Raw genomic sequence first — 18,279 nt, forward strand, 5'->3', positions numbered from 1 at the left:
CAGTACAGAAGACAGTGAAAGGTTAAAACAGCACCATCACCAACACAAACTCCATCTAACTTTGAGATTCATCACCAAGGATACCTTCTGAGCTATTTCCAACAGGAAACTATAGTCGGTACTTACCTTCTCAACACTGCTCATGGCTTGGAAATAGATATTGTAGCCTTTCCGAGGAGCCAGGGGTGGGTTCCAAAAGCCCTGGTACGTTCTATTGTCACCAACAGTGAAAGGGGCTGGTTCAGGAAGGTTACCAGGGGGCAATTCAGCAGCAAAGTAATATGGTGAGCCTCCGCTTAGAGCATTTTGGTATGTGACTGGGACTTGGTAGCACTCCATCGTGCCTGTTTCTCGCTTTGTTCGGTGTGGATGGAGCTCCTCAACAACAATCTGGTAAGCACTTTTTAAAGAGAGAAAAAATGATCAGGTAATCTGTGATTCTCAAATCTCACACTGCACAAAAACATGATGCCAAAGGGCACTGTGGTCAATTTAAAAAGACAGTGGATGCGAAAAGAGAAACAAAAGCTTGGAAAAGTTATGCTGAAGCTATGCAACTCAGGCATCAAATGCTACTCTACTGTTATGCATTTTTTTTTTAAAAAAAAACCACTTTCAGCCCTAGCCTAGAGCAGAAAAACGATGTTCACTGATTTTATTTTATATATACAATTATTTTATTTTTTCTTACTCTTTCAATACTGTTTCTTTCAACATCTTTCAACAAAGATACAAAGGAACAAACCAAACCAAAAAATCCCTCTCACCACTGAATTTTTTTGTTATTAAGTAACCCATGAATGACTCTGACATTAACCACAGACATTGTAATAGATTAAGCTCTTTGTCTGATATTCTGAAGCATCTGAAGTTATCATTTCAAAGGAAAATGCTATTATAGAAAGCTCAGCTTCAAGGCCCAACATAATGACTGCCTCCAGGCTGTGCTTGAAGCACCAATTTGCAGTTGTCATATCATTAGAGACAGAATGTGCTGACAGGCTTCTCCACCTCTTGACCTTGCTATGGCATCTATCTTGGCTCGGAGCTATGCAGATCTAAAATACAAGTGACATGCTGTAATACAAGCACAGATGGACAGAAATCTGTCCACTCCACCAAAATAGACTGCCTCATTTCTCTGCAGTTGTCAACGATAAAATGTTACAAATTGCTGAAGCAGATGGCATTCAGCCTATTAAGACTCCAACCCAAACTTGCCAATACCTTTCTTGAAATGGTCCAAAGCTTGGTCACTTTGCAAAATCACCTTCTCTAAAGAGAACAGGTAATTATAATTCTTCTTTCCCTGTTGGGGAACTACATAACTACCGTACGTTGCCAGCTCATTACCAGCATGTAATGTTCTGCAGAAGCAGAATGTTTTTTTTAAAGGAAGAACAGAGGTGAGTTCTTATGCTGGGGGGAAAAAAAAGTGGATGGGGAAGGGGGGAGGGATCTCTCATACCCTAGAGCTTGAAAAATGCTCATTCAATTGTAGGCAAGATTAGAAACAGTTGAATTAACTTGAAAAGATTGTCAGTTTCATTTCTGCTTAAAAGCCTTCCAAACAGGAGGAGTGAAACTGACCAGAGTTTTGGAAGTGTCACTCTGCTGCTTCACATTCTCTGCAGCTCCTTTCCTGTGAGCTGCCAACAGACTGGAATTGACAAGTATTCTGCTCTCTGAAGTGCCAGGGGAGCAGGAAACTTGTCAATTGCAATATCCTGCCAGCTTACACGAATAAAGCCAGCAGGGAGAGTGGAAGGACATCTCAATGTGCACACGTGACTGCAAGAAAACTCTCTCTTGGAATATACTGTTGTGTCATTCAGCTCAAAAGCGGAGTTTTTAACATAGTTTCATATCAGTCCTTCTAGAGTGAGGGTGTCAATAGTCTATTCACCTTCAGAAGAATATTGTCTTTTTATTAGCCAAAAATATGACTGTGGAGGTGAAGTAGAAGAGATACATATTAGCCAATTCAACTTTAACAGTGTCCATTTAATTCACTGCAATAACTTTTGATATTTTGCATCAAAATATACTGCAAAATGTGAAGCATGTCATCTGAGTCAGGCTTGGATTTTCAGAAAATCAGTTTCAAATTCTAATAAATTAAAAATCCCCTTCTCCTCCCCAAAAAGTGATTATGATGAAACTGATTTTGCGGGCCACTGTGGCTTAAAAACTACAAACTGTAGAAGGAAGGTCAGAAACATGTACACAGAATCTGTTGGGATGCTTGGGGTTACGTAATGATTTTTTATAGTTAAGAAGAAAAAAAAATTAGCATTATTTCTCTTAAGTGCATTTAGGTGCCATAATTAGCAGACAAAGAAAAAATTTTAAATTGGTTATTTCCATTCTTCAGCTCCAGATTTTTTTATCCCTCTCGTCAATAATTTTAAAAGGCTTGTGCATACTGTCTTTTGAAATGTTCTCCAAATGCAAAACTGAAGGCTCAAAAGGCATATGGAAATTTAAATAGTCCAGTCAGGGCCATTAAGATGCCATCCTTACATCACATCCTTTACCAAAACTATCCCTCCCAGAACACACATCACTACACCAAACATCCACAAATAATATTGTTAAGGGAGAGTATCTTGTAAAGGGGTGTATGGGGAAGATCCATAAGGTTGCAGTGTCATGTCTGAGGTGTAAAGAGGTTGTAATAATGGTATAGTGTGGTCCAGTGGGTGGACGAGTACAGGGTATGTATGGTTGGGAGACTTAACTTTTCATTTTCTTGCTTTTGAGTGTTTGAGTCAAGCACGTTATTTGAGCAGCAGCCCTAACTGCTTCACAACTAAGTTTTTTGGCATACTCATTAATATATAGGTGAGGCCCCATACCCGAAGAGGGCACTTACATGGGCCACTGTCTAGCGTTGAAGAAATCTGTATGATGCAAGTCATATTCTCTTCATCTTGCTGGCAGCCAGCACACAAAGGGAGGAGAAAATGAGAGAAAGATAAATAGGAGAATAAATGAAGTTTGGAAGTAATGAAGGACAATAACCAGCACAGAAAGAGGGGGAATAAACAGGATTTGGGCTATCCTAAAGAGAGAGATGGTGCTGAGTAGATTGCCCAAAAGCTCTGAGATTGTTGGCAATGAGAGCTGGGAAGGTAAGCGGAGAGAGAGACCTGAGAGAAAGGGGCAATGTAGCTCTTCTGCTGAGCTTTGGCATATAGAGACCCTTTTTCTTATTTCAAACTGACCTAATTAACCAAAATGCCACAGTATGTATAAGTAAGTAAGGAGCAAGTTAAGGGGCTCAATGCCTGCCACTCTGCCAGCGGACCTCAAACCTCACCCAAAACCAACCCTCAGCTAGGTGCGCATAAATACTGTCCACACTTGGGCCATATCTCAACACAGATTTAACATGTGCTATGTAACCCATTTTAAAAGTCTAGTGTAGACAAGGCACATGATTCCTTTAATATGTGCTAAACGGGTCAAGTTACAACCTAGGCCTTACTAGGTTCCACTGGTAGTCTGGCTCATTACTAACCTAAGTTGTAATTGCTGCCTTATTATTTCCCTCTGTGGTCCATATTGTTGGACTCATGGTATAATGAAAGCAGCCAGAGGGATACAAACACATTTCCAATTACGAAAACACCCCTGAAAAGTATCTAACATGTGTCTGAAATAGATTATTTATAATACATGTGGCAATATCACGGTTTTACTGGCTGTGTTTAGGATGCCCTGCAGAAAGAGACTATAAATCACTTAATATGGACCACTGAAAGGTAATCACTTTTAACTGCTACTGACTGGGATCTGAACCACTAGTCTGGTGATGAAAAACTACATGTCTTGTAACGAATTCTGAATCAAGCAGTCCCCTCGCCTTTTGCATTTCTTGTCTACAGTTGGTTTAAAACTTCTGGAGGCCATAAAGAAAACTAGAGACTATGAGATAACACTTGACCAGCAAGACACGATTACAGCTGTAACTACCACAGCATGTAGGTACTTATACAGCCCAAAATGCCGTTAGCCTTCTTAGCAACAAGGGCACACTGTTGACTCATATCCAGCTTCTCGTCCACTGTAACCCCTAGGTCCTTTTCTGCAGAACTGCTGCCTAGCCGCTTGGTCCCTAGTCTGTAGCGGTGCATGGGATTCTTCTGCCCTAAATGCACTTGTCCTTGTTGAACCTCATGAGATTTCTTTTAGCCCAATCCTCTAATTTGTCTAGGTCCCTCTGTATCCTATCCCTACCCTCCAGCGTATCTACCACTCCTCCCAGGTTAGTGTCATCTGCAAACTTGCTGAGGGTGCAATCCACGCCATCCTCCAGATCGTTAATGAAGATCCCGACCCTTGGGGCACTCCGCTTGATACTAGCTGCCAACTAGACATGGAGCCATTGATCACTACCCATTGAGCCCGACGATCCAGCCAGCTTTCTATCCACCTTTTCATCCATTCATTCAGGCCACACTTCTTTAACTTGCTGGCAAGAATACTGTGGGAGACCGTATCAAAAGCTTTGCTAAAGTCAAGGTATATTACGTCCACTGCTTTCCCCATATCCACAGAGCCAGTTATCTCATCATAGAAGGCAATCAGGTTGGTCAGGCATGACTTGCCCTGGGTGAATCCATGTTGACTGTTCCTGATCACCTTCCTCTCCTCCAAGTGCTTCGAAATGGATTCCTTGAGGACCTGCTCCATGATTTTTCTGGGGACTGAGCTGAGGCTGACTGGTGTGTAGCTCCCCAGATTCTTCTTTTCCCCTTTTTAAAAGATGGGCACTTATATTTGCCTGTAGCGAGGTGGTCACCCCACTCCGGCCCTGAAGGGGTTAAAACAACCCTGAGAGAGGGGCTGCCCAGGAGAGCCAATAGTAAAAGCAGCTCTGGAGAGGGCTGTGGCTGGGAAAAGAAGAGTGAAAGCAGATGAGGGAGTGGCTGACCACAAGTGTGGCCAGCTCAATTAGGGCCCAGCTGGCCCTTATAAGAGGGCTGGCGGCCAGGAGCTGGAGGAGCCTCACTCTAGCCCTGGAGTGGGAAGGGCTAGCTGCCTGGGAGCAAAATACCTGAAGTGGAGTAGTGCTGGGGAAGAGCAAAGGGAGCTGGGGAGCTCCAGCCTGGTAAACCCCCAGGCTGTAGGCCTTGTTTAAAGCCAAAAGGTACTGGGGCTGCAGCCCAAAGATAGGCAAGGGCGGCAGGTACTTACCCCTTGCCAATGAGGAGTGGCCAGTACAGACTGCAATCTGCCCCAGTGAAAGGGGGCTAGATGATGACTGGCAGTAGCCACTGAGGCAAGTTGGGGATAAAGGGTTGGGGGTTCCCCTGGGAGGGGAGACCCAGAGTGTGGGCGTACTGCGGTGGGCAGAATCCCAGGGTAAAGAGCACCGGGGTCTGTGAGGGACACGGGGCCTAAGGCAGGTGGGACACCCGCTGGCAGAGAGCACTCCAAAGGCTGGAAAGAGCTAATTCCCAGGACGACCAACAGGAGTAGCCGCGCAAGTGAGTCTTCACTTTGCTACACTGCCTTTTTCCAATCGTCCGGGACCTCCCCTGAACATCACGAGTTTTCAAAGATAACAGCCAATGGCTCTGCAATCATATCAGCCAACTCCCTCAGCACCCTCGGATGCATTGCATCCAGCCCGATGGACTTGTGCATCTCCAGCTTTTCTAAATAGTTGTTACCTGTTCTTTCATCACTGAGGGCTGCTCACCTCCTCCCCATACTGTGCTGCCCAGTGCAGCAGTCTGGGAGCTGACCTTGTCTGTATTGAAGCAATTCAATATAGAATCATAGAGCTGGAAGGGACCTTGAGAGGTCATCTAGTCCAGTCCCCTGCACTCAAGGCAGGACTAAGTATTATCTAGACCATCCCTGACAGGTGTTTGCCCAACCTGCTCCTAAAAATCCTCAATGATGGAGATTCCACAACCTCCCTAGGCAATTTATTCCAGTGCTTAACTACTCTGACAGTTAGGAAGTTTTTCCTAATGTCCAACCTAAACCACCCTTGTTGCAATTTAAGCCCATTGCTTTTGTCCTACCCTCAGAGGTTAAGAACAACAATTTTTCTCCCTCCTCCTTGTAACAACCTTTTATGTACTTGAAAACTGTTATCATGTCTCCCCTCAGTCTTCTCTTCTCCAGACTAAACAAACCCAATTTTTTCCATCTTCCCTCATAGGTCATGTTTTCTAGACCTTTAATAATTTTTGTGGGCTCTTCTGTGGACTTTCTCCAATTTGTCCACAGCCTTTCTGAAATGTGGTGCCCAGAACTGGACACAATACTCCAGTTGAGGCCTAATCAGTGTGGAGTAGATTACTTCTCGTGTCTTGCTTACAACGCTCCTGCTAATACATCCCAGAATGATGTTTGCTTTTTTTGCAACAGCGTTACACTGTTGACTCATATTTCGCTTGTGATCCACTATGACCCCCGAGCCCTTTCCGCAGTACTCCTTCCTAGACAGTCATTTCCCATTTTGTGTGTGTGCAACTGATTGTTCCTTCCTAAGTGGAGTACTTTGCATTTGTCCTTATTGAATTTCATCCTATTTACTTCAGACCATTTCTCCAGTTTGTCCAGATCATTTTGAATTTTAATCCTAACCTCCAAAGCACTTGCAACCCCTCCCAGCTTGGTATTGTCCACAAACGTTGAAAGAGTACTCTCTATGCCATTATCTAAATCGTTGATGAAGATATTGAACAGAACCGGACCCAGCACTGATCCCTGCGGGACCCCACTTGTCATGTCCTTCCAGCATGACTGTGAACCACTGATGATTACTCTCTGGGAACGATTTTCCAACCAGTTATGCACCCACCTTATAGAAGCTCCATCTATGTTGCATTTCCCTAGTTTGTTTATGGGAAGGTCATGCGAGACAGTATAAAAAGCCTTACTAAAGTTAAGATATACCACATCTACCCTTTCCCCCCCATCTACAAGGCTTATTACCCTGTCAAAGAAAGCTATCTGGTTGGTTTGACATGATTTGTTCTTGAAAAATCCATGCAGACTGTTATTTATCACCTCATTATCTTCTAGGTGTTTGCAAATTGATTGCTTAATTATTTGCTCCATTATCTTTCCGGATACAGAAGTTAAGCTGACTGGTCTGTAATTCCCTGGGTTGTCCTTATTTCCCTTTTTATAGATCGGCACTATATTTGCCCTTTTCCAGATTTCTGGAATGTCTCCCGTCTTCCATGACTTTTCAAAGGTAATTGCTAATGACTCAGATATCTCCTCAGTCAGCTCCTTGAGTATTCTAGGATGCATTTCATCAGGCCCTGATGATTTGAAGACATCTAACTTGTCTAAGTAATTTTTGACTTGTTCTTTCCCTATTTTAGACTCTGATCCTACCTCATTTTCACTAGCATTCCCTACGTCCAATCACCACCAACCTTCTTGGTGAAAACCGAAACAAAGAAGTCATTAAGCACCTCTGCCATTTCCACATTTTCTGTTACTGTCTTTCCCCCCTCATTGAGTAACAGGCCTACTCTATGCTTGGTCTCTCTCTTGTTTCTAATGTTTTTGTAGAATTTTTTTTGTTTCCTTTTATGTCCCTAGCTAGTTTGATCTTGTTTTGAGCCGTGGCTTTTCTAATTTTGTCCCTACATACTTGTGTTATTTGTTTATGTTCATCCTTTGTAATTTGACCAAGTCTCCACTTTTTGTAGGTTTCTTTTTTGAGTTTTAGATCATTGATGATCTCCTGGTTAAGCCAAGGTGGTCAATTGCCATACTTCCTCTCTGAAAAACTGCCAACTGTCTTCAGTTATTTTTCCCCTTAGACTTGATTCCCATGGGATTTTACCTACCAACTCCCTGAGTTTGCTAAAGTCTGCCTTCTTGAAATCCATTATCTTTATTGTCCTGTTCTCCCTCCTACCATTCCTTAGAATCATGAACTCTACCATTTCATGATCACTTTCACCCAAGATGCCTTCCACTTTCAAATTCTCAACCAGTTCCTCCCTATTTGTCAAAATCATATCTAGAACAGCCTCCCCCCAGTAGCTTTCTCCACCTTCTGAAATTGTCTCCAATACATTTCAAGAACTTCTTGGATAATCTGTGCCCTGCGGTGTTATTTTCCAACAGATGTCTGGGTAGTTGAAGTCCCCCATCAGCACCAAGTCCTGTGCTTTGGATGATGTTGTTAGTTGTTTAAAAAAAGCCTCATCCACCTCTTCTTCCTTGTTTGGTGGTCTGTAGTAGAGCCCTACCATGACATCACCCTTGTTTTTTACCCCTTTTATCCTCACCCAGAGACTTTCAACAAGTCTGTCTTTTATTTCTATCTCAACCTCAGTCCAAGTGTATACATTTTTAATATATACGGCAATACCTCCTTCCTTTTTTCAGTTTATTACATTTATCTTCTGTATTAAGATGCTGGTGATATATAACTAATTGCAACATGCATATTTCAGGGACGGATAGCCATGTAATGCCATGAGCATTTCTTGTAGGGATACTCCTCATCTGGAATAAGAAATAAAAATCACATAGCTTGCAGACCTGGTTTTCAAGATTTGAAAATATTCTCTTTGTATTCTAGTCATGCTTAATTTCAATGAGGAGAAACACTCATGATGGTAAGAGCAAGGATAAAATTGATTGGCCTGGATTTTGTACTGTTTCAGCCTGACTGAAGGTTCAGTGTGGAGACCATATGTCTGAATTTCTTTGTTTGGCAAATACCATGAAGTTTGGGGACATAAGGGAAGAAAAGGCCTTCATGGACTCTGATAAATTACTATATATCTTTCTAGACTGAAAATTCTAATTCATTCCCTTTTAGGGTTTGTCTAAAGATGCTGGCATATCTTTAGTTGTTCTGTTTTGTGTTACAAATATTACTATTTTCTGTTGTAATTTATAACTGTCTGCACTAACCCATCCAGGAATATGTTGGTTCTTTATGGTTAATGCAGTTTATCAAGTGTGCTAATTAAGTGGGAAAGATTTAAGACCTTTTAATATTATGTATAACTGTTCTGGTTCTGATACATGCCCATCACCATAGTATCTGATCACCTCAGACTAAACTTTGCTCAAAATGTTCACTGTACAGCTCAGATGCGTCTCTTCATTATCTGGATTTGGTTGAAGCAATTATTAGAGTCTATGGCTCATTGTGCACCGCCTGCTAACACTATGCTGGATCTGAGATGGACAGAGTGACAACAGATTTGTATTGATTATTGGGAAGGCAAAGTGGTATTTTTGTTTTTTAATGTCAATAATAATCTTCATAAAGGATTCAACATTCTGCCCCTTCTCTCATTTTTAATCAAATGTTCAGCTGCATATGTTGTTTAAGTTTAAAGTTTTCATATATATTATAGATCAACATATGCAAGTTATATGCAAAGGACTGTTTGTTATTCTGTAGTTCATCACAGCAAAGGCTTTCCTGAGCAGGGTGTATAAAATACTATACTACATCATAGTTCCAGTAACGGGGGACTTAATGGCGAGTCTCTGGAAATCACTTTATCATAGGCTGTATTCTAGAATGCTGTTATGTTCCACACAGATCGTTGTGTTTTGCTGCATGTATTCAAAATAAAGAGGAAATGGGGGCAAATGAAGAATAATAATAAAGAAAACAGGAAGCCAAGAAGGTCTGAATTTAACCACAGCTATTCCTCTGACTCCCTCTGTTGCCCTGGGCAAGGAACAACCTCTTCCTCAGTTTCCCCACTGGCAAAATGAGATGATGAGACACACTTATTTTTCCTCCCCCTCCACTCAAGTCTTGCAAGAATTAATGTATGTACAGTAATGTGAACATGTCAAGCATTCAATCTCATGGCCACTATGACATTCAGTGGCTTGTCCCAAGTACTTCTAATTAAACACATGTAGCTGCCCACTCTTTGATCTTGTTGTAATGCTTGGTATGGAAGTACAGGTAGTAACTTTGTCATGGATAGACCTTTGCATCAACTATTTGAGGAAAGGACACACCTTTCCTGCTAGGGCGAAGGATCTATTTTATTGGCCTGCCCTTAGAAGCTAAATTTCAAAACTCTTGGTGGGGAAATACTTCAGCCCGACTGAAGGTTCAGTGTGGAGACCATATGTCTGAATTTCTTTGTTTGGCAAATACCATGAAGTCTGGGGACATAAGGGAAGCTGACAGTACCTTCTCAGTAGAAGAAAAGGCCTTACTGGACTCTGATAAATTACTATGTATCTTTCTAGACTGAAAACTAATTCATTCTCTTTTAGGGTTTGTGCCAACAGACCACAATACAATACCCTACCAGGCCAAACAGTTATCTTCAGCTATCAATATTCTAAACATGCCATTTACATCATCTTCATGGGTCATCATGGTATAAAGATGGTATGTGACTGATGAAGCTGTGAGGGAAAAAAATCCTGAAACATTAGTGGTAGATGTCACAATCTGACCAACTGCGAGTTTGTGAATTTGATTTACCTTTGTATTTGTTTCTGAACTTCTGTGTTACACTATACATTTTTTCCTTTAAAACTACCACAGCTGCATAATTTCAGCATATAAATAAAAAGTGGTAAACTTATAAGTTTTCTTTTGTTGGGAGTCAACCAGGCTGCCAAAAATAGTCCCATTGTTTACCATATAACCTCACTGTTCACCTCTTTGTTGCTTCTTCAGTCAGAATGAATAGGGAAGGGTGATCCAGTGGAGTTCACAATTCTAAGAACCTCTTAAATTAGTTCATGGGTTTGCAAAACTACTAGAAAGCCATTTTTCCTGTAATATGAACAATTTTTTCAAATGTAATTCTTTATGATTACATATATAGAATTATATGCAATGTATGCATATGCACACACACACTTTCCTTTCCCCAACATTTCCACTTTCACACTTCTTATTTCACCGTCTCCATTTTTCACTGTCTGTTCACTACTCCATTTTTCACTTTAAATTTTCGTTGGTTGCTCCTGAGCTGCTGCAGAGATGAGGTTGATGTAAGTGCATCTAAATATGGGAAGACGGTGAAGTCAGTCTGTCTGAACTGTGCTGCTACTACTAGAACACTTTTGTGAAGACTAGAGGTGCAGTTGCCTGATCGAATGGAAACACTCGATATTGATAGTGGTCGGAACCCACCATAAACCTGACGGATTTTCTGTGGGAAGAGGGAATTGTTACATAAAAGTACACCTCTGCACATAGAGAGCTGTGAACCATGTGTTCTTTTCCAGAGATGGTATTAATGATGCCAGCATAACCATATGGAATTTTAGCTCTTGAATACAAATGTTGAGTTGTTGCAGGTCGAGAATGGGTCTCAACTCTCCTTTCTTTTTGGAAACTAGGAAATATTTAAAGTATAACCATTTTCCTTGGCGTTGATGAGGCTCCTGAACTATCACTCCCTGTTGGAGGAGAAATTCTATCTCCTGGAGAAGGATCTCCTCATAAGATTGATCCATGAAGAGAGATGGGGAAGGAAATAGGGAGAAAAACTTGACGGTATAGCTGGAAGATATGATGTCCACCACCCACTTGTCCATTGTTATTGCTCTCCAGTTGTGGGAAAAGAATGCTAGATGGTCACCAGAGAATACGTGAGGCTTTGGTGGAAATGGCATCAATAATGGTTTCCCACTTCTGAGCATATTGTCTAAAGTATATTGGTGATGTTGGGTTGATGTGGTTGACATGGAAAGTCCAGGATATTGTGACCTTTTCACCCTCTGTCATTTATAAGGTTGTTCTATAGGATTGCTGATGCTGATATAGCCGAGGAATAGGCCTTGGTCTGTAGGGATGTTTATTGTATTTCGTCTTCGGGGCTAGTGTGTGTATATATAGAACCTTGTTGCAATGAGACTTTTTATTGAGGCCCTGAGACTTAAGATATTTGAAGTATTTGGGAGCTGTGGGTGAAGACTTGCCAGACTTGAACAGGATGGCCGAGAGATCAGTGCTCTTCAGAATGGACTTAAAGGAAGAATCTGCTCTTGTGCTTGTAAGCGCATTCCCTGCTTTCTTGAGGAAACTTTGATGGAGGGTCTGTTGGTGTAATCTCCCTTGCTCCTACTTCAGGCCTCATGCTAGGGAGGTGCGTTCCTTGATGACTCTGGCCAAAGTAACAGGGGTATCCCCCAGCCTGGGTATGACTGGAGCCTCATAGCCTTTTCCATGAGGTGCTTTTTAAGCTGAAATTACAACACAAGCTGGGTACGGCTAGGGAAGGGATGATAAATACTGCACCTGGTAAACATATGCACTTCCCCGAGTCAGCACAGGCAGTGCCAGGGGTCATCACTGACCAAGAATTAGCGGGGACAGGAGGGAGGTCCCTGGGGTGGGGAATCTGACTAGCCCCTAGCTATACTTAAAAAATGCCCTAACGCTAAAGATAAAGAAGCAAGTTTTGAAATATTTACAGCTTTTAGTAAAGGAAGCTGAAGAGAAAGGAGAAGCTCTAGACATGGCAGGTTCCAACTCAGGCCATGCAGTGGTTGGTCCATGCCGCCCCTTCTACTCTCAATGCAGAGCAAGAAGAGATCGGGGAACAGGTACAGAACAATGGACGCTGCTTGCAAGTATTCTCCAGCGTCAGGCTCATGCATACCCACAGTAGACTGCACACAGGGACCACCACTTGAAGAACACCACGTGTTGCTATCCAGGAGCTTCAATGGTTTATAGGAGGGGCAGTCAACAGGTGGACCGTGGGCCAAATCCAGACGGCCAAATGCTTTTGAATGGATCCCAAATCTTTTTATTACTTATTATCATCATTATTGTTATTTTTTAAATTATGTTCTCTGGAGTCAGGACCTTGACTATCCCTTGACCAAGAAATTTGGACCTTGACAAAAAGTTATTGACTATCCCTAGTTTATAGTTTTATTTATGGATATAATTTCTAAAAAGGAAATGAATCTGAGTAGTTATCTCCTGTGCCAACAATCAAATTAACACCACCATCAGCAAGGCTCTAGAATTACAAACTCTTCATCTCTGTGATAAGGAGTGAAATCTGGTTAGTCCATATTTGGTTTACCTGTACAACTAGACATCTGAAAGGCTGAAACTGTGACCAATCCTATAGATGTAAACATCTAAACACAAATCTATTCTAAGCTATTCAACCTACAGTACCAAGCTACTCTTGAGACTGCTTTATTCTGAATAAAAATGGTGTTTACAAACAGCTCACTTTCTGTACCTTAATGTGGATGAAGTACTGTCCTACTCAAGCAAAAATATTAGTTAAACAAAAGTGTTTGTCAAACAGAAACCAAACATGGATTTCCCACCAACAATGAGAAATTAAAATCTATGATGTAGATTAATCTTTGCAAACAGAATTAAATTATCTTTCAACTGGAAGGAAACAGAGAAAGGTCTCTCAAAATTAATATAACATGAATATTTTAATATGATTAAGGGACACCCAAAATAAAATTTAATAGCTATAACTTGATTTCTAATAAGCACTTCTGGAAGAAGAAGAAGAAAAAAGGTCAAATAGTTTGTATTCACCACTGTTATTCTCCTATTTCCTCCAAGCTTCCAATTTTCCAATAATAGCTATGAAATGCATTATATTATAGCTGATTTTAAATACTGGAGAGGTAGTGTTATCTTCAAATTTGCTTTCTGATGAATACTTTCAAACCTCATATTCCACAGATACCAAGAGAGGAAGTGAAATGAAATGGTTCTGAACTGGGGGGTGGGCTAATTGAAACAGAACAGATAGGTTGATGATTCAGGTAATGAATATCTAAAACCCACTGAAAAATTTACTCTTATTAACTACAGGTCTATCTGTAGTCTTTCTCTAACCAAGAAAAACAAATCTCCTGACATAAATGTCAAATGAATATCACTTAGGCATGAATTGCTTTATTAGCTGCTAGGCAACATGCAATCTACTACAGAAACTCTTTGTTTGCTTTTTAAATAAATACCTGATAGGAGCACCTTTGGCTTGAGCTGGTCTCAACAGTACAGTTATGGTAGTGGCAGTTTCATTGAGAGATGCGTCAACTCCTTCATAGTCCGGTAAAGTGGGAGCTGATTAATGTTAAGGAAAAAAAGAAGAAGCAAGAATCAAATTAGCTGAAACATTGTGAATTTTCATTAGATTCTGTACCTGCACAAAAATTGCACAAATTCACATTTTCACAGGCTGCTAGAGTCTTTTTTGATGATTTTTCAGCCAGGGACCCCCTGTTGCATATCTGGAATTCCATCAGTGGTAATAAAAAACCTGTAAATATCCCCATATCCGTTAGGTTAGAGAGGTTCATACAGGATAAGGAGTGGAAATGATGGGAGAAGGTGACTACATATGTATTCTTCCTCCATTTGTAAATGACATTTGTACTTTGTTGTTGTTTACAGACTTTTGCAGAAAAGGAACAAGAAGTCTATAAATCTCTCTTTAGCCTCCTCTTTCCACCTTTTTAATCACCTGTCTTCACACACCCACCCCCAGCAGCCTCCATAATCTCTCTCCATGGCCCTCAATATTTTAGGATCCTTTCAAGTTTCATGTTGACTTTCAAGGAAGAACAGAGGTACACTACTAGATTGGGGAGAGTGATAAAATACTGCTTCTAAATCAGCCTAGTGAAGCTAAAAGCTGCTCTACCACTTTTGTAGCACTGCCAAGGATCACACTGGGCAAGGAGGGGAGGCAGTAGTTTCCCTTTGCAGTATCACCTGCGAGTACTCCTTGAGGAGGCATTTTTAAAGGGAAATTTCTGCCTCCCTTTTCCAGCCAGGCACTCAGCAACACTAGAAAAGTGACTGGGGTCACTTAACTTCATTGCATTAAATTAGGATGTTTTAAGTCAAATAAAACTTATAGGCAGACCATTTGGGAGGTTGGTGGGGGTGGGAAGAAAGAAAACCGAGGGCTAAGTGGGGAAATGGAGTGCAAGGGAAGAGGACAGAATAGGAAGAATGAGTTGTATGAGAAATGGGGACAGCAGACTAATTACTCCACTTTAAAAAGAAATAAAAATGTATTCATTATTTAATTCCCAGAACTTATACTGCATTAGCAGAAGCTGGAGAATAAGGAAGTTCATTCCTAAGGGATTATACTTCACTAGAAAATAAAAAGATAATGGCTGGTTGCGTGGCACATTAGAATGCTCAAAATTGAAATGAAGCTACATGTAAACATGGTCAGTGGGTGGAAAATCCACCATCATCCTGCGTAAATTCTTCCAATGATTAATTACTCTCACCATTAAAAATTTACACCTTATTTCCAGTTTGAATTTGTCTAGCTTTAACTTCCAACCGTTGGATCATGTCATACCTTCTTTTGCTATATTCAAGAGCCCATTGCTAAATATTTGTTCCCCATGTAAATACTTACAAGACTATAGTAAAGTCACCACTTAACATTCTCTTTGTTAAGCTAAATAGATTGAATTTATTGAGTTCATATCACTGTAAGACTTGTTTCCTAATCCTTTAATCAGTTTCCTGGTTCTTCTCTGAAACCTCTCCAATTTATCAACATCCTTCTTGAATTGTGGGCACCAGAACTGGACACAATATTCCAGCAGAGGTCACACCAGTGCCAAATACAGAGGTCAAATAACCTCTTTATTCCTACTCGATTTTCCCATTTATTCATCCCAGGATCACATTGGCTCTTTCAGCCACAGCATCACACTGGGAGATCATGTTCAGCTGATTATCTACCATAACTCCCAAATCTTTTTCAGTCACTACTTCCCAGGGTAGATTCCCTCAGCCTTTAAGTATGACCTACATTCTTTGTTCCCATATGTATACATTTACATTTAGCCATATTAAAACCGTACTGTTTACTTGAGCCCAGTTTACCAAGCCATCTGGATTGCTCTGGATGAGTGATCTGTCCTTTTCATTATTTACCAATCCCCCAGTTTTTGTATCATCTGCAAACTTTATTAGGGATAATTTTTTTGTTTGTTTTCTTCCAGGTCATTGATAAAAAGGGCCACAAACCGATCCCTGTGGGTCCCCCACTGGAAACAAACCTGCTTGATGACAATTGCCTGTTTAGAGTTACATTTTCAGATCCCTCAGCCCAGTTTTTAATGTGTGCAATGTTAATTTTATATTGTTCTAGTTTTTTAATCAAAATGTTATGTGGTAACAAGTCACATGCCTCAAACAAGTCCAAGTATATTGCATGAGGAGGGCTTCACACACAGATTTACAGTAACATTTGGAAAAATGTGACACCCCCCTGCTTTAGAAACATTTCAAGACATCAATATAGCAGAATGAGGCTGTGGTGGTGTGTTCACCCCATGCTTGCCCTGAAAGAGTTAATGAAGGCTAAGAAGTGGGCTAATTAACCCAACAGGCTACAGCTAAGAGGAATCAGGTGACTAAGTAATTCCCAGACTGAGTGAGGGCACCCAGCTGGGGAGGAACAAGCTGAGATGGGACTATGGAGACAAAAAATGGGAAACAGAAGGGGGCTGCCAGGAAAGTCTGCAGTCAGTCCCTGGGAGAAGGTCTGGCAAACCCAGAGAGCAGGGAAGCCAGGAATGTAGGACAAGGCTCTGGGGAAGGCAGTAAGATCTAGAAGGGAACCAACGGCTGGCTACAGGATCCCTGAGCCGGAACTTGGAGTAGAGGGTGGTCCCAGGTTCCTCTGCCAGCCACTGAAGGAGTGGCACTACAAGGCAGTGAATGGGCAGACTGCCTAGGATGGCTGAAGGAAGACTTTGGTATGCTGGGAGGGGAAAACACGTCGAGTGACCTGGCCGGATGGCTAAGTCATGAAGAGGCAGCAGCAGCTCATGGAACGAGAGAGGGGCTGCAGATCCACAAAGAGACAAAGGATAGTATGCAACCACAGGAAGGGGCATTGTCCTGGTGATCTACTCCCTAGACTTAGCAGGATGATGCACAATCCCAACAGTGAGTTGAGGGAAATAACCTGCTTAGCACTGTTTTAGGTTTTCAACTGGACTTATCTTTCTACTGTCTGTCCAGTCCTAAAGTTATCATGTCATATAATCAACTAAATCTCCAAGTTTGGCTTGAGACTAATTTTACTAGTTGCCAGCTCTATGAGCTGTAGCCTTATTCTTTGAGAACAATATTAAAGGATAACACAATTACATCTACCAGTATTTTCCTATCAAATTGTTTATATCTTTATTCTGTAGTTCTCTAGTTTTCATTACATTGAGATTTTTAAGACAATTAGCACCAGTATTCCATGATTCTGCTTCCTTGTTCTGCCATTAAATTACTGTGTCACCTAGGTAAATCAGTTAATTGCTCTGCACCTCACTTCCCTGATCTGCAAAACCAGTGTAATACTTAACTCAAAAAACATTGTGAGACTTAATTACTTAATGTTTGCAAAGCACTCTGAAATCCCTGGATGAAAAGCACAATATTTAAAATTAATAAATTGAAAACATTTGAAAATTATAGATGCATAATTTTTTTCTAATGCACCTGCATACCCTTGGACTTGTAGCAGTATTTAGAGAATATATCCCAAAACATGCCCAGTAAAGTTTAACCGCTTTAAATGGGTGGAGTGCATGGTCATTTGTTTTCCCCCTTATTTTTAAAGTTTCAGAAACATATTGTACAAAACAATTGCCCTTTGTTTTTTCAGTTACCTGAGATGTTGGTTGTTACATTGATTGCTGTCGCTGGTCCAAACCCTTTGACTGTGCTGGCACGTATAAAGAATTTGTAGGTAGTACCAGGGTGCAGATGTGAAAACACATGGTGTGTACTGTTCCAGACCTTTGACACAGTCTGTGGGGGTCCCGCCACTAGGACAGCAGGATCAAATGACCTTATACTGCTATAGCTGACCTGTTAAAATGATTGTTTTTAAAATTATGTTAGGGCTTTTGGCAGACACGGGCAGAATATTATCTATTTTCTTATTTGTAAAGGAGACAGATGGCATGCAGTTGAGAATATGGTATTTGCTGAATGTTATTTTATTGATAGGTATTAAAATACAATCTGTTTCACGCTTCTTTACCACTATACATACCCTTCCCTCGTCTATCTCCCTACATTCTTAATACCTACAAGCTAGCAGGAAGCATACCTTCTTTACTCTACCTCTTCCAAAAGTCACATTCAAACACTGTCTAAAATCATGCTACGATATTCAAACCCAACAGTGATACACTCACAGACTCCATTAGCGTACTGCAGAGCCTGCACACACTAGAAATTCAAGTATTTTTATGTTTTAATGAATTAACAAATTAGTACACATTAAGACTCCTCCCTCCTCC

The 18,279-nt window shown here is 41.0% G+C and overlaps 1 protein-coding gene across 20 annotated transcripts in view; it reads right to left on the reverse strand.

Annotated features, from left to right (window-relative positions):
• PTPRK (protein tyrosine phosphatase receptor type K) overlaps nt 1–18,279 on the reverse strand; it is a 577,439-nt gene that overhangs the window by 90,413 nt on the left and 468,747 nt on the right. For all 20 annotated transcript variants that reach the window (XM_037894772.2, XM_043542882.1, XM_037894762.2 and 17 more), the window contains exons 10-12: nt 17,641–17,842; nt 13,951–14,056; nt 127–400 (exon numbers count right to left, since the gene is read on the reverse strand). In XM_037894772.2, coding sequence (XP_037750700.1) covers nt 127–400; nt 13,951–14,056; nt 17,641–17,842 — 582 coding nt within the window. The remainder of the gene's footprint in view (nt 1–126; nt 401–13,950; nt 14,057–17,640; nt 17,843–18,279) is intronic.

This window comes from Chelonia mydas, chromosome 3 (assembly GCF_015237465.2).
Source record: "Chelonia mydas isolate rCheMyd1 chromosome 3, rCheMyd1.pri.v2, whole genome shotgun sequence".
NCBI lineage: Eukaryota > Metazoa > Chordata > Testudines > Cheloniidae > Chelonia > Chelonia mydas.